The sequence below is a fragment of the Diabrotica virgifera genome, chromosome 7, assembly GCF_917563875.1.
Source record: "Diabrotica virgifera virgifera chromosome 7, PGI_DIABVI_V3a".
NCBI lineage: Eukaryota > Metazoa > Arthropoda > Insecta > Coleoptera > Chrysomelidae > Diabrotica > Diabrotica virgifera.
The window spans coordinates 84,471,709-84,488,600 of record NC_065449.1 but is presented as its reverse complement, the minus strand read 5'-3'; the positions used below and the strand labels follow the sequence as shown (position 1 = coordinate 84,488,600).

The 16,892-nt window shown below is 31.6% G+C and overlaps 1 protein-coding gene across 1 annotated transcript in view; it reads right to left on the bottom strand.

Annotated features, from left to right (window-relative positions):
• Positions 1-16,892, bottom strand: part of LOC114325757 (putative helicase mov-10-B.1) — a 181,567-nt gene that overhangs the window by 78,279 nt on the left and 86,396 nt on the right. The window contains exons 11-12 of the mRNA XM_050655359.1: positions 10,920-11,117; positions 1,453-1,734 (exon numbers count right to left, since the gene is read on the bottom strand). Of these exons, the coding sequence (XP_050511316.1) occupies positions 1,453-1,734; positions 10,920-11,117 (480 nt within the window). The remainder of the gene's footprint in view (positions 1-1,452; positions 1,735-10,919; positions 11,118-16,892) is intronic.

The following is a 16,892-nucleotide window of genomic DNA, read 5'->3' as shown; positions in this document are numbered from 1 at the left end:
ATAATTGTGAAAGTATCCGAAGTAAGAAATTCATATTTTATCAATAGAACGTCAAAATGGTTAGCAAAATCTTAAAAAAATCGATTACAATTTAATTACTTTTTTGCGTTGTAAATATTAAGCGACAACAATTAAATAATAAATTTAAAAATTACCGGTGAAAGTTGAATTAGTAGTCCGCTAGGAGCGACACCAGCGAAGCTCAGAGCGTATAGGCAATTTTGATGTAATGTCAAAAAAATATAAAAATGGAATGTCAGTCAAGTTTAAGTAAAAGTTTTTGTAGATATTGTCCTGTAATTACGTTTGTAGAAAAATATTGTATGATATGCGTGTTAAAAAGTACATTTTTAAGGCACTCATGTGAATTGCAAACTTTCACATGCGTGCCTTAAACGTGTACTTTTAACACTTATCATAAATAACTATTAAAAATATTTTTAAATATTTTAATTAGGTTGAAACACTTTTATTTAGCAGATGTCGCTAGGCATCCACTCAATAACGTCAGTTGCAGTGCGAGGAGTAGCTCTCGGAAGATCGTCACTTGGGGCAGAGAAAGCAAACCTAGGTCTCTAATAAGTGGCGAAAATCATTGATTTGCTGGTTTGCAGTCTCGGAACTAGGTGAAAATTAAGACAGTTTTGCCTCGCATTGCAACTGAATAAAAATGGTATACATTTTTATTTTTTTTTAATGAAGAACTTTTGCAGTAATAACAAACTTACAATAAACAACACATTTTTTTACCACAAAGGCTAACACAATTAAACTGCCAATCACACCTATGCACAAAGATATATGATAGATTATTATTTATAACCAATAAATATAAATATATCCATAAAAAAATAATCGACACAAGATGCCTCAACTCAGCAGATGTACATAAGTAGAGACCATAGCCTAAGAGTCATCATGTAAGACATCACACCCAAGAAAGCGACGCCAACACAAAAAAGGAGTCGAAATACTATAAATATTAGAGAAGATTGCTGAGAATGAAATATTAAAAAATGATAATATCTGGGAAAGCTGCCAAAAAGTCAAATATCTAATATCTAAATATCGTCAATAACCTAATTAACGCAGCAACAGAAGCACTTATAAGAACATACCAAAAAAGAAAAACCCGAGAGGAAATGAAGAAAAGAAGAAAGCCTTCAATACCGAACACAACAAACACAACGCGCATGCAACAACTATAAACGAATCCGAAATGAAACGAATACTTTAGTCAGAAATATAAAAAGGAAATACTGGAAGAACTTCTCAAAACAGATGGAACAAGACTTCTACGGAACACAAGGAGAAATATAGTGAATCATCAGACGACAAAGGAAAAAGATAAGTATGTGAAATAAATGTGTCCCTTAACAGTTAAAAACAGTTAAAAAGTTTAGAGAAATAACATTAAAAAGGTTTAATTAATTTAAAAATTATTATACTTACAAGTCAACAGTAGATGACATAACTCTAATTAACTCATTCGTAGTGCAATGTTCCAGCAGCTTTTCGGTAATTAAATCACAAGCAGCATTTGAAGGGGCACAGACAAGAATTTTGTGAGTGGTCTTAAATTTAAGCTGTAAAATAGCCTCTACGATCGTTACAGTCTTTCCTGTTCCCGGGGGCCCAAATACTATGTAAGGGTATGGAACTGAAGTTGCATTTAAAATATTTCTAACTGCCGTCTTCTGCTCTTGATTTCTAGCAATCGTTTGATTAAGGAACCTGTAAATAATACACAAAAATAAATGAGATTTGATTAAGGAATCTGGAAATAATACACATATGTACTTATATAATACTGACTGCCAACAAATACCAGTCTTCAGACGTAACATGTATAACGTATATCCCAGAAGTATTAGAATTTTCTTCATAGCTTCATGCTGATTTATCTAATTTTAATAAAATATATTGATATTGTTATTGTTTCTGACTGTATGTAAGCTATGTCCATAAAATTGTAAAATTTTCAGTGACAATCAAGTATATTTCTATCCATCTATCTAAAGCGTACCAGGGGTACCGGTGCTATAAACCGGGAGATATTAACAGAAGTTCAACCACGATTTTCTAAGTCCTGCCCTTTGCAATACTGGAAGGTTAGAGAAGGTACTTACAATTTGTGAAAAAATCCACGGGTTTCCTGTGACATTTTTCTGTGAAAATTAGATTTTCCATGAATAAAAAAATTGGGAGTTGCGATGAATTTTTAAGTCCTGCCATATCCATAGAATAACAGGATACTATCTATTTTATGAAGAAAATTTTTTGGGCAGGACGGTCGCAAAAGTACTTAGGGAGTATACATATATACAAATATGTAATGAAAATAATGAAATTTTCATGATTTTCTAAGTCCTGCCAACTTAATAAATTAATTATATTTATTTCAAAATGACCAAAAAAAATATTGGCATGACGTCACCTCATGGACGTATAAATAAAGATACACCTAATGTTTAACTGCACTTGTTTCTTGGAAAATTTTGTATAAAATTTTCACTCTGGTTCCGTGATTTTCTAAGTCATAAAATAAATTTTGTTACAAAATAAATAATTTCAGTATACATTATGCAAAATGGCAGGATGTTTAGTTACACCTTTTTTACTATATATAGTTAAAAAATTTGTAAGATAATTCGTGGAAAATTACACGATTTTCTAAGTCATGCCATTTCGCACATATCTCAAGAAGGTTAATATAAATCTATTTTCAAAGAGGCAGGATGGTTGTATAGTTATTTCGTATAAAAAAATTAAATTATCTGTCTGTAAAATTATTTCAGGGTGTTATACAAACATATTCATATCACCACATTTTTCTTGAGTCATACCATGTCGAGTATGCTTAAAAAACACTAATCTAAAACCGTTTACAACTTTACAAATGTCATCAGACCATCTGGTTGGCGGACGACCTCTACTTCGATATGCTTCGTCTAGAAGAAGCATATCGATGTCTTGTAATTAGTTTCTTTAAAATAGCTGCAGAACGCTTTTATTTGGAAAAACGAAAACTGGTACACTTATTTATCTTCCAGAGGTCAATTGTCAAATGTCAATTATCAATTGTCAATTTTTAGTACCGGTCATAGGGGTCCGTTTGGGTACGGAAACGGATATATTATCGAATAACTTTTCTGTCTAACTTTTAAGCATCTCTGACACTGGATTATTGAATTCTGGGATAGTTTTGTACTAAAAGGTACTTTTGCTTTAACTCAGAAGAATACGCAATGCAGTGTTCTAGAAAAATCGATGTGAAAAATTTTTCGCTTTTTGGTTTTTTGAGTTTAAAAGAATTTAGAAAAATTCTATTTAGAAAAACGAAAACTGCTACGTTTATTTCTCTTCCAGAGATGAATCGATTTTATCGATTGTGAATTTCTAGTACTGGTCATAGGCCTCCGTCTATTTAAAAGTACGCCCACCAATAAAACGAGTGTGATTCATGTGCCTGAAACTTTTTTATCTTCGAGAGGCCCCACACCAAAGAAACATAAAACATGACACGTTTCATGAAAATAAAACACAGTTAAACAAATTGAAGTCCGCACACACAAGAAGCGAGTGTGATTCATGCACATAAAACATTTTTATCTTGGTGAAATATGTTTCAGGAAAGAGATCGTGTTGTATTTTTCGGTTTCAGTTTCATTGTTTTGGACAGTTAATTACGTGCATAATATGAATTCCAACCAAGAATTTAATATTGCATTGGTTTCTGTTGTAAAGTAGAATGAAGAGTTGTACAATTATTATAACCTGGAGAGGTACTCGAATAGGTAATGATAAGAAAATATCAGTTTTCTTTAAACCAGGACCCACAATAAAACAATGTAGATGTTTGAATACTCAGTCTATAAAATTATTTAAATTTGGGAAGATGATTACTTAGTTCGTTTGCAACCAAATACGTACTATGATTATGATGTTGGGCAGTAATAAAAAGTTGCCGCAAGAGTAACAACCTCGTCATCATTACTTTCCATTGTTGGCTATACAAATTTTCATTTTGTTTCTTTGATTAGTATATAATATGAAACGGTTTCGTCCTTCACAATTCATTTTGTTTCATGTTTTACGTTTTATGTTTTACTTCACGTTTCTTTGATCTGCGGCCTCCCTTAGAAAGTAATAAAGGTTTGCCATGACAGCAACGACCTCGTCATAACTTTCCATTGTCGACTATACAAATTTTATTTTTGTTTCTTCGATTAGTATATCACATGAAATCAAATGTTTTTTCACAATTTATTTGTTTCTTATTTCAAGTTTCATGTTTCACGTCTCATCTTTCACGTTTTATGTTATTTTAATCTGCCTTAGGAAGCATTTTCAGATTAGTTGAATTGTGTTAAATTGCCGTAAAATTATCAAATTTATTAATTGCCTTTATTGCAATTATTAATTGCCTTAAAATCAATTTGTTGTTATTAATTTATTTTGTTGCATAGCAATTTTATCCCGCCTTCTTACTTGTTCGAACACAAAATACACACGCATGTAACAGGCGCTGAGTTGCCGCACTCAACTCGTTTTCCTAATATTGTAGGATTGTAGATATTATCCTGATATTGTTTCCTATATTTGATAGCAAAATTTACTAACACTAACAACACCAGAATAACGATTTTTAAATACAGCATCTATCTACTTGCAACTTTTTGCATTGTGTTCAGGATAACATCAGGAAAAGGTGTATAATATAAAAATGGGTAGAAATTGCATTTTAGTGCATAACATGCATCCAAAAGTGCATAAACCTGTCAAAATCGGTGTATGAAGGGCAAAATTTTGTTATTTTTGAGGTTTATGGAGTTACGAATACGCAAGCAGAACCGACCTCTGAATCACCTAGTGCCCAGAGTTGCTGCTAAGGCACGCCATCTGGAGTTTCGTGGGATATCGGCAATAAATTAAAAAAAAAAAACAGAATATTCGATGGTTTTTGGGATGGCCGAACACGAATATGACATTACAACCGACCCTCGGAGCACCTGGTGCAAAGGGTGACTGATCTCGAATTTAAGAGAGTTTTTGGAGGTCGATTCTGATGGCGTATTCATGTTCAGCAACCACAAAACTCTTCGAGAAATCTACTTGCATCACTTTAGTGTCTGAAAGCCTCGAAATTTAAGAATACGGCGTGTATATCAGTCACCCCGGGCACTAGGTAAAGATCTGTTCTAATGTGACATTCTTGTTCAGAAACCCCAAAAACCACCTGAGTAATCTGTCTGTATCAATTTACTGCCGAAATTAATATATAAATATGGTATAGAAAATGCTTAGCAAATAAAAAGGTACCATAAAATATCATTTTATTATAATACTAAAATACAGGGTGTCCCATTTAAGAAAACTCAAAAAATACTCATTCCGAGTTTCAAGTTTCAACCAACCCCGTATACTAAAATTAAACATTTTGGTATACTATTAATAACTGACAATAGTAGACTATATTAAAAATCGTTTAAACATAAATTAATAGAAGTTTGGATATCAAATCACTAACAATATGTATAGGGTGTGAATGTTCCTACAAAATAAAAAAAAAACGTAATTATATTTTAAACTACCTCGTATAATATTTCAAAACACTATATTTTATTAAAGAGAACATCGAGTAGAATCCAAAAATGTAAAAATATACAGGGTATTCCATTTAAAAAAACATAAATTTTTGTCACCCTGTGAAAACGGGTAGCCCTGTATATTAGAAAATACTGTTAAATTATAGTCCTATCTGTGGCACATGTTTTACCTAAATAACTTTTTTCGTATATCTTACGACAAACGAGTAATTGGACTAGCCCACACTAATGCCCCACCCTGTATACAAAATAACCATAAAACCATCCTGCCTCTTTGTATATAGACTTATATTAAGATTCTTGAAACTTGTGCAAAATGGCATGAATTAGAAAATCGTTGACTTTTTCACGAATTTTCTTACAAATCTAGGACTCCTGCCGTCTTAAGCGTCGTTTAAACACAACGATAAGTCACAGCAACTAGTTGTGATGACAAGTTGAAACGCTGTTTAGACGCTGCGATTCAATGCGATACCACCTTCAACCCAACTCCAACTTTGATAAGTTGTGCGATGCACCGTTTACACACAATGATAAGTTGCAACAACTCGATTGACCTTGATAAGTTGTTTGATTTATCGCTGTGTTTAAACGACCCTTTACAAGAACTGTTTAACCTTCCTGCCGAGTACCGAAAAGGTATTGATTGTATTTGAGTATTATAACTTTTTAAAGGCAGGACTTAGAAAATCACGGAATCAGGGTGAGAATTTTCGGCAGAATTTTCCAAGGGACAAGTATACTTAAACATTAGGAGACGTCATGCCAATATTTTTTTGATCATTTTGAAATAAATATGTTTAGTTTATTAAGTTGGCAGGACTTAGAAAATCATGAAAATTTCATTATTTTCATTACATATTTGTATATATGTATACTCCCTAAGTACTTTTGCGACCGTCCTGCCCAAAAAATTTTCTTCATAAAATCGATAGTATCCTGTCTATCTACGGATATGGCAGGACTTAGAAATTCATCGCAAAACCCTATTTTTATTTTTTGGGAAAATCTAATTTTTACAGGAAAATGTCACAGGAAATTTGTGGATGTTTCCACAGATTGTAATTACATCGTCTACCCTTCCAGTATTGCAAAAGGCAGGACTTAGAAAATCGTGGCTGAACTTCTGTATAATATCTCCCAGTCTACTAGGGTATTAGGTGCCCGTCTGCAAAACTAACATACGCGCTCTTCGGTTTTTTAAAATTAGTATTTTGTGTAAGACTACCAGAAAAAAAGCTCATTATGGCGCCCCCTAAACAACGGCGCCCGCCTACAGTGCATCCCTTCCAGGCCAGGTATCGCCGGCCATGCGTACCAGCGCCCAGTGACGAAGTCTTTTGCGATTGTTCGATCTGTCTCTCTAACACATTGAAACTCCTCACTTTCTCTCTTCCCAACCAGTAGGAGACGCTTATATAGGGTGTCTCAAAAGTACAGGTAAACAGAGTTAACAAAAACCCTCAAGGTCACTTGCACCGCATAAACGAACGTCTGTCATTTCTTCTCCTCACGGCTTGCAGACAAATTGGTTTTACTGTAACGGAACCGTCGAATATTTCGCGAAATGAACATAGGATCGAAAAACTGAAAAATACGTGTTCATTAATTTTCAAAAATCTACCCACTAGACACGACCAACACTCCACATCTGGAGGTGGGGTGGAGGGTAACTTTAAAATCTTAAATAGAAACTCCCAGTTTTTATGGCATATTTGGATTCCTTACTTAAAAGTAAGCAACTTTGAATTGAGACATATTTTCGAATTGTGGACAGATGCTATAATCGGAAAAAAACGATTTATCGTGAACCATAGGTAATTATAGAAACAGCCTAATTAATATCTCGAGAAATACACTTCGAAATGAAAAACCAAAAAACACGTGTTTAATATTTTTCAAAAACCTATCAAATGACACCAAACACGAACCCCCCTCCAACTTTACAGCCTGGATGTGGGTTGGGAAATAACTCTAGAATTTAAATATGAATGTTGTTCTGAAGCTATTTCCTTGTGGCATTTTTATAATCAACTATTTTCAATGGGAAATAAGCCACAATTTTACCAAAAAATTATTTTATTAACGTTTCGACGCCCAAGTCGGGTGTCGTTGTCAAAATAAAAAATAATACTAAATTAAACAAAAATGTTGTTGCTTAGTAAAAAATTCTTCTAAAAATAATTTATTTAATGTGACTAATTTATATCGGCATTTCAGACATTTTAAAGTACATAGAAGACTTTAAAATGATATTGCCAATATTGACGAGTGGCGTTCGTGGAACGACTTTACTAAAAGATGGTTTACTATCTTATTAGTTTATTTTCGAGAGCATAGGCCAACCGTCACTAAAGTCATTCATTATTGTACTCATTTGCCCTCATTTGCGGCAGTAAAGTAACACTTTATTGTACTGAAAGAAGGATTTTACTTTACCTGCCGCGATTAATCAAATTAACCGAGATTGAATGTAAGTGGTCGAGAAAGTACTTTGACAGCTTATTAAATGAAAAATTTGAGAGACAGCCTGTAGAGTCAACGGAGACAGTAGCAGCAATGGTCACCAAAATAACCAACGAGGAAGTGGCTCAAGCGCTTCAAAAAATAAAGAAAGGAAAAGCGGTAGGACCAGATGATATTCCTGGGGAAGTATGGAGAGCATTGGGAGAGCCAGGAACAAGGTGGCTAGCAGGTCTATTTAATAGAATTATGGAAGTCGGACAAATGCCAGACGAATGGAGTAGCAGTATACTGGTACCTGTTTACAAAAACAAGGGAGATATACAACAATGTACAAACTACAGGGCTATAAAACTGCTTAGCCACACCATGAAAATATGGGAAAGAGTAATTGACAGACGGATACGTGAAGAGACCGAAATATCCGAGAATCAATTTGGCTTTATGCAGGGTAGATCAACAACAGATGCAATTTTCATTATAAGACAGTTGATGGAAAAATACAGGAGTAAAGAAACAAACGCTCATATGGTATTCATTGATCTTGAGAAAGCATATGATAGAGTTCCTCGAGAGATTCTGTGGTGGGCACTCAATAAGAAAGGAGTCCCTGGTGAATATGTAAAGATTGTGAGGGATATGTATGAGGGAGTAACGACTAGTGTTAGGACAGGTGTGGGAGAGACTGATAAATTTCATGTGAAAGTAGGATTGCACCAAGGCTCTGTGCTTAGTCCGTATTTATTCTCATTAGTTTTGGACCAGATAACAGCGAAACTACAGGGTAACATTCCATGGTGCTTAATGTATGCTGATGATGTCGTGTTAGTAGGAAATAGTGAAAGAGACTTAGAACAAAAACTGGAACAGTGGAGAAAAGCTCTGGAGGAAAAAGGTTTAAAACTTAGTAGGACAAAAACAGAGTATTTGGAATGTTCATTTAAAGATGGAGCTACTACAAATAAAATGATATCTTTGGATGGTGAAATGATTGTGAAAAACAATAGTTTTAAGTACCTAGGATCGGTATTACAGAGTAATGCAGAAATAGATGGAGATGCATGCAGTAGAATTAGGGCTGGATGGATGAAGTGGAAAGAAGCGAGTGGTGTGTTGTGTGACAGAAAAATTCCAATGAAGCTGAAGGGAAAATTCTATAAAACAGCCATAAGACCGGCTATGATGTACGGAACTGAATGTTGGGCAGTGAAAAAGAAAGAGGAACAACGAATGCATAAATGAGAATGATTAGATGGATGAGTGGAGTGACAAAGAAGGATAAAATTAGAAATGAGTATATTAGGGGAAGTCTAGGTGTGGCACCAATTGATGCCAAAATGAGAGAGCGTAGGTTAAGATGGTTTGGTCATGTTCAACGTCGAGACGTTAATCACCCAATACGAAGAATAGCTGAAGTGCAGATTCCTGGAAGGAGTAGGAGAAGAAGACCAAAGAAGACCTAGGGGGAGGCGATAAGGCAGGATATGTTGGTAAAGGGGATTAACATTGATATGACCCAAGATAGAATTGTGTGGAGAAATGCAATTAGGGAAGCCGACCCCGCATAGGGATAAGGCAAAGAGAATGATGATGATGATGAATGTAAGTGGTCGATGGCAGTAATCGAATGGCGAGTATTTGAGTTGACTTAAAATTTATTTACTTTAATTATTAAAAATATTGTACGCAATTTGCTATATTATCAATTAAATTTATGTCAATGAAATTCTGTAGTATTTTGTAATTATATTCATATAAAATAAATTAAAACTTTACCGATTTAGTAATTATTCAATATTCGATGAAAAATCGAAAGCGGTCATCTTGCAAGTTATCTGTCATCACTGTCGCTTCTGTATGGTTAGCAGTGATGTGGGAGGGAGGGGATACGGCATAAGGTGAAGTAGATGGGCTCGGTTTCACTCGCAAAAACGCTCCATCCAATATGGCGGAACAACTCTTTAGTAGTATATTCTGCTTTATTTAAAATATATAATTAAAAAATTATATTATTTTATATAAATATATAAATAATTAATAATTTTAATAACTAATTAATAACATGTTCCATATATTATAACGTATAAAAACCTGCCCGTCACCATATTGGATGTAGCACAAAAGTGTCAAATCAAGTGGTTTCATTTAGTAAATACAAAATTATCCCTTATGTCGTATCCCCTCTCTCCTATATCACTGATGGTTAGTTAATCTATTTCACTGTCATGAAATTATTTATTATGACGTCTAAAATTTGAAAAGTTCTTAAATTGTAAATTGCAAGTAAGTGTTAAAACCAATATCAAATTATGTTGGCAAATATTATTTTATATCAATAAAACATATCTTAACCAATTGTCAAATATACCAGCAAACGAGAAGTAAACTCAACCTTCCCAGGGATATTGTCTGAGCTTCTTAGACACAATACAAACATCGACAATATTACAATACAGTTTTTAACGGAAATAGGAATAAAATACATCTAATTGCATCACAAATTTTTCAGGTATACTTTTTGTTAGTACATTATGTATTTACTTAATATTATAATCTCTTTTTATTTTTAATATGTATTTTCCATTGTTGTCGTTTATAACTCTAGCGGTTCGGACGACGTTAAATTAAAAAAATATATGTTGGCGATAAAATTTTGTATGCACCACGTCAGTAAAGACTCCTTATCGAACTCGTCTGTTACTCGCCTCGCTCGCTACGCTCGCTCTTCTCGTAATATCAGACTCGTTCGATAAAGAGTCACTTTACTGACTTGGTACATAAATAACTATTATCTTATCAATCTTTTAACTGATTCAATAATAAATATTATTTACCAAAAATACTTACTCTCCATCGTTAATGGTTCTTTGTGTTTGTCTACCTCTTAACGTTGCATCATGAGATGGAAATATACATGAAAGTAAACCATTTGTCGAAACTCGATTAATACCTTCATGTTGTCTTTCAAATGATAACCTACTTAACACAAATTTTACATCGTAAATATGCCTCTCGTCTCTTTGGCTCTCAACGATCATTATCAACCTGGAACAAAACGAATACATACGTATAATATTTGAATTATAATAGAGATACGATATACACATAGTAGTCTGGGCTGATTATCGGAGAATAGGCCATTTTTGGGAAAAGTTATTTACCAGCAATTTAATTGCTGGAATCGAAGCTTATAGTTGTATATATTAATAATATAGGTATGCAAAGTCCGCAGATAGTGTGCTACTTTTTTTATAAACAAAATGGCGCCCGAAAATCGTGTTTTTTTTTCAATTATTGCTCTATAACTCCGAAGATTTTAACTTTACAACAAAAACACTCAAATAAAAATTCACCGCAATTAAATTCTGCATAGAGATATGTTTTTCCCGATCTGCTCCGACGAAAATTTTCTTCGGAAAATGCGGGTTTTCAAAACAAAATCTTTAATTTTCAAATAAAGTTTTAGATAAGCAATTATCTACCAATAATTAAATAATTTGGTGACTTAAAAGCCTTCTTGGTTTAGATTATAGTTCCAGAAGCTGGTGAAAATTGAACGAATATTTTAGCAACAATTCAATTGTTAATTAATAATTTACGGTCGCAATAATAACCAAAATAATTATGATACACTGATCAAACTTTGAAATCTTATAAAGATAAGATGCCTATTTAACATTTTGTCGACAAAATATAAATTTTTATTTTTTTTGCATAATTTTTAAATGTTTAAAAAGAAATAGTTATAAACGAATTAACGTTTCTCAGAAAGTTTTTATTATATTCTAATTTTAAAAAATAGTTAAAATGCGTATTTCAAATATCTTGAAAATGAATGTTTTAAAACTTTTTTACAACCATTTGCAAAAAAGTTATGAAACAGCAAAGTAAACATACGATTACTGCGTTGTTTATAATTTTTTTTTATTCTTTCAAAGCGTAAAAGTGAGTTTTTTAAAGTACAAGCTAATTACTGACAAAAAATATCGATTATTAGTTTAATGGTTATATTTTAATTAAAGATTATAAATATTTTTTTTTGTAATTTACACGCGCGAAAGTATACTAATACAGTACCGTAGCTATGTATTATACCCGTCCACATACACAACTCGCGCGAGTTTAAAGCGTGTCAGTCGCTTCGAGTGAACATCTCCGGCTCTGTACCAAGCCTACTTTCGCGCTAAAAATTACAAAAAAAGTATTGTTAATCTTTGATTAAAATAGAACCATTGAACTAATATTTGATATTCTTTGTGAGTAATTAGAGTGTACCACAGACTCACTTTTAAGCTTTGAAACAATTAAAACAAATTATAAACAACGGAGCAATCGTATATTTACTTTGCTGTTTCATAACTTTTTTGCAAATGGTTGGAAATTTTTTTTGAAGCATTCATTTTCAAGACCTTTAAAATACGCATTTTAAGTATTTTTTAAAATTAGAATATAATAAACAATTTCTGAGAAATGTTAATTTGTTTGCAAAACTAATTGTAAGATCATGCAAAAAAAATTATATTTTGTCGACAAAATATTAAATAGGCATCACATCTTTATAATCTTTCTAAGTTTGATCAATGTCTCATGATTATTTTGGTTTTTATTGCGACTGTAAATTGTTAATTAACAATTGAACTCAACCATCAGATATCAAATTTTATCAATATTATACGAGTTATGTCAAAAATATGAATTCCGTTAAAGAGTAAAGTACCTTTATATTCCAGAATATCAAAAAATGCTATTAGGAAAAGTTGTTTGAAATTAAAAACTATGTTTTAATATACAATTACATAATTCTAATCGAAAAAAAAATCAGTTTTTTTTCTCAATTACGGATACCCATTATAATTTTATTATAATTAGGTATGATAACTACTTTATTATCAATTTTACGAAAAAAAAGTTATTCTTTATAAAATGCTCTACCTGGTCTAAAATCTAAGATGCAACCATCAGATATCAAACTTTTTCAATTTTATACGAGGTAGGTATGTAAAAAATATAATTTTTTCTTAAGAGTGAAGTGCATTTATTATTCACAATATTTTAATTAGAAACAACTTTTCTTAATAACAATTTTCGATATTGAGAAATATAAAGGTACTTCACTCTTGAGTGAAATTCATATTTTCTGACATACCTCGTATAAAATTAATAAAATTGGATATCTGATGGTTGCATCTTAGATTATATATGATGCAGAGTATTTTAAAAAGAATAACTTTTTTTCGTAAAACTGATAATAAAAAAGTTATCAATAGGTTCCAAGTTACGCAGACATACTGTATAAGAGCTAAAATTTTTTTTTCTGTTGAACATTTATTATTGTTGAAGCTTATTATTAAATGTATTTTAGTTATTATTGAATGTATTTTAGGTAAGTTTTACCGTTGATTGAAATATTGATATGGGTTCCAATACCTCAATCAACGGTTTTACAGAAAAAAAGTTTTGATCACTTTGTATAAACATTTTTTTAGCTGGTAATTTTCTGTTTTTGTATTACATTTTTGTTATCTTTCTTAATTTTCTTAAAAGGAAATAGTCTATTTTATTTCTAAAGTAAAACAATTTAGAGCATTTTAAAAATTACATCCTAAGCTTAAAAAAAGCACCTATAAAATTGTAATAGATCTGTTCAAATTTGAGTAATGCCGTCTTAAAGGCATTTAAATTACATTTTTTCAGACGTCGTATCATTTGAATTAAATTTTTGAGATTTTTTTTGAATGAAACATCGTTTAGTAAGATGTTTGAAAGGTAAGTTGTGCAAAATTGAGAGTTTTATAAGAAAAATTGTATTAGTTACACATTTTTAAATCATTTTTAAACAAAATTCATGTAAGTCTCACTTTCCGCCCACACCGTACTTATGCTCATACATTTTATTTCTTTTTATTATAACCATAAGATATCTTAATTATTCTTCTTTCAGGTCCAATTTGTAAAATATCATTTCATACATTAGTTAAAGAATTACATGAAAATAACTGGACTGTGCACTTCTCCGAACGCTAGTTTACAGTGCGCCAATGTTTGTGAGAAGGGTGACTTTAGCGTTATAAATAAAAAATTATAGACGCTACAGATTTAATTTTAGAAAAATCTTTATATAAGGTGTTTTTTTAACATTTTCTGAATTTTTTTAATGGTCAAGTCATTTTTTTTCTATAGTTTATATTTTCGGAGTTATTTAAAAAAACATCTAATTTCGCAGTTCATTTGTTTAATAAAAAATGAAGCACCACTTGTCGAGTAGAACTTTTTGATATATTGTTTATTAAACATTTCTTATGGCAATTACAAAAAGTTCTATCTTGTTTGATTTTTTCCGAAGTGAAAATCTATCTGCACTCCCCTAGTTATTAGTCATTGATGGTGATGTTCTATCTCTGTTTTGGATGTTTTGTCAACCAATCTTTTCAATATAGCTATGCTTTGAAGACATTTTTAAGGAAGCTTTAGATGATTAGACAGTTTGTAGGAATAATAATAGGTGAAAAAATAATTAAAAATATTATGATACCTTAACGATACAGCCATTCTCGAAGAGAATTTAGAAGACAAACTGGAACATGAAGTAAAACCACTTCTATGTAAAAGATATACTTACTAAATTTTTTAAAAATCCCAATGGATTGAATAACATGTGTTCATCAGAACGTTTTCGAACCTATCGGTCCATCATCAGTGAATCTAAAATCAAATAAGTAATCCCACTATTAAATTTTAGATTATTAGATTTTAGATTCACTGATGATGGACCGATAGGTTCGAAAACGTTCTGATGAACACATTTTATTCAATCCATTGGGATTTTTAAAAATTTTAGTAAATATACCTTTTACATAGAAGTGGTTTTACTTCATGTTCCAGTTTGTTTAACTATAAGGTATACAGCAAACCCAGGGAACTACCCCTTTTAATTTAGAAGACCTCTAACTAAACACTAGTAAGACATGTCAATGAAGCAAGTTGCCAAAGGGGCCTCAAAATTAATATGTAGTTCGCATACAAAGTGAATGACAGCTGGGAATTTGAATGCAGATCAGTGTCACCGTTTGTTGAATGTAGGGAAGATATAATTTGTACAGAATGTTAATTACATTGGCAATGTCTACCTCGTCTACATCAGACCATGGCAGCTAATGGAAAAAAAAGTAAAGAAACTTTTACATGTAGTTTAATTTTGTTGGACAAAAATACATATTTTGAATGTTCTTCTTAAGATTGTGTTATGTGCTCAGATGAAAAATAATAGTTTTAGGTATTTATGATCGTCACTACATGTATGGTCACGCATATAGTAAAAAACTAATATATGTTATAGATATGAAAATGTTATGCTAAACATCCAAAGGAAAAAGAAAGCCAGGTAGGATAAATAAAACCTATTGCAGCACAAAAACGAAAAGTCTATGAGGAGGATCATTATTGCTATGACCCATGATAGAAACTTATGGTGAAAAGTATTTAGTTAAGCAGACAAGCAGAACCATCATAGTATGGGGATAAAGGCAAATGGAATGATGATAATCTCAAAATGAAATTAGTACATATTACATTCTCCTGTCAGATTCTACTAATATTTATTTACTAATAATTATCGTATTATATATTTTAACAATATTTACTATAGTCCGTCCCACCTTGACTTTACAGTATAAGGAACATACAGTCCGTCTAATTTACTTACCGTTGCACATCATATCTACGTTAGAGATCTAAGTTGACATTGTTGCCCAATTTCAAAAAATTCTTGAATTCATTTTAAATCAAATACATCACACAATTTCTGCGGAAATGGATCATACAGCAAAACAAATTAATATTCAATGTAAATATATAAAAACTTTAGAAATAGAAAACAAGAATTAAGTTATAATCTTACGTTAAAGTACATAATAAAAACAGTAAATATAATGAAACAAATACTTATAGTAAAGAATATAAACAAATATGAAGTGTCATCACCGCAACTGTCAAATAAATGTTACCAATTTATGCCAAAATATCACCTTCGTTCGATTATAGTTACAGTGTATTCCGGACAAATGTGCTTCATAAAAACGCTTTATAATCCATTTATACAAATTAAATTAAACATATTATTGTGTATTTCTTTAAGTTACCATTAATCCTTAAACGCCCAAGGGTGGGTAAAAAATGTCCACCTAATGCGTATTCCCTTGTAACATATTTATTACGTGTTTAAAAATTTTTCAAAAATTATTTATTGTTAAAAAGACAGCCCTTTATCGAATGTTAATTTAATTCTACCGATATTTTTAAAAATAAAAGAAATATCTTCAGTTAAATATGGGTGGGCACGAAAAGTACACCCTTGGTAAAACTTACACCTTGTTACTAAAGGTTTCTATATTATTTCTCGTTGGTAGGAACATAATCCATATAATTATCGACGTATAATTACATAATCGACATAATTATCCGCCAATGAGGAGGCTGAAAGGACTAATGTGGAGAAAATCGACAAATCTGAATTACTGGCTTTTACTGGTATATTAATTTTGATGTACATTGTAATTTTGTTGTAAGGTTTGTAAAATGTTTATATTAATATTTTAGAAGATGCTGTGTTTATTAAGCATAAGATCCTTAAGTTTAATCCATTTCCAACAACTCTCAATAAATATATTAGCTATTTTCGAGGTGGACATTTTTTACCCGCCCTTGGTCATACATGGAACCTACAAAAGGTTGGGCGTTCAAGGGATAATAGAAATCTTTAAATATTATTTCTACGCGTATATAATAAAATATGTCTAGTGGCTGTAATGCCAGTGTACTCGG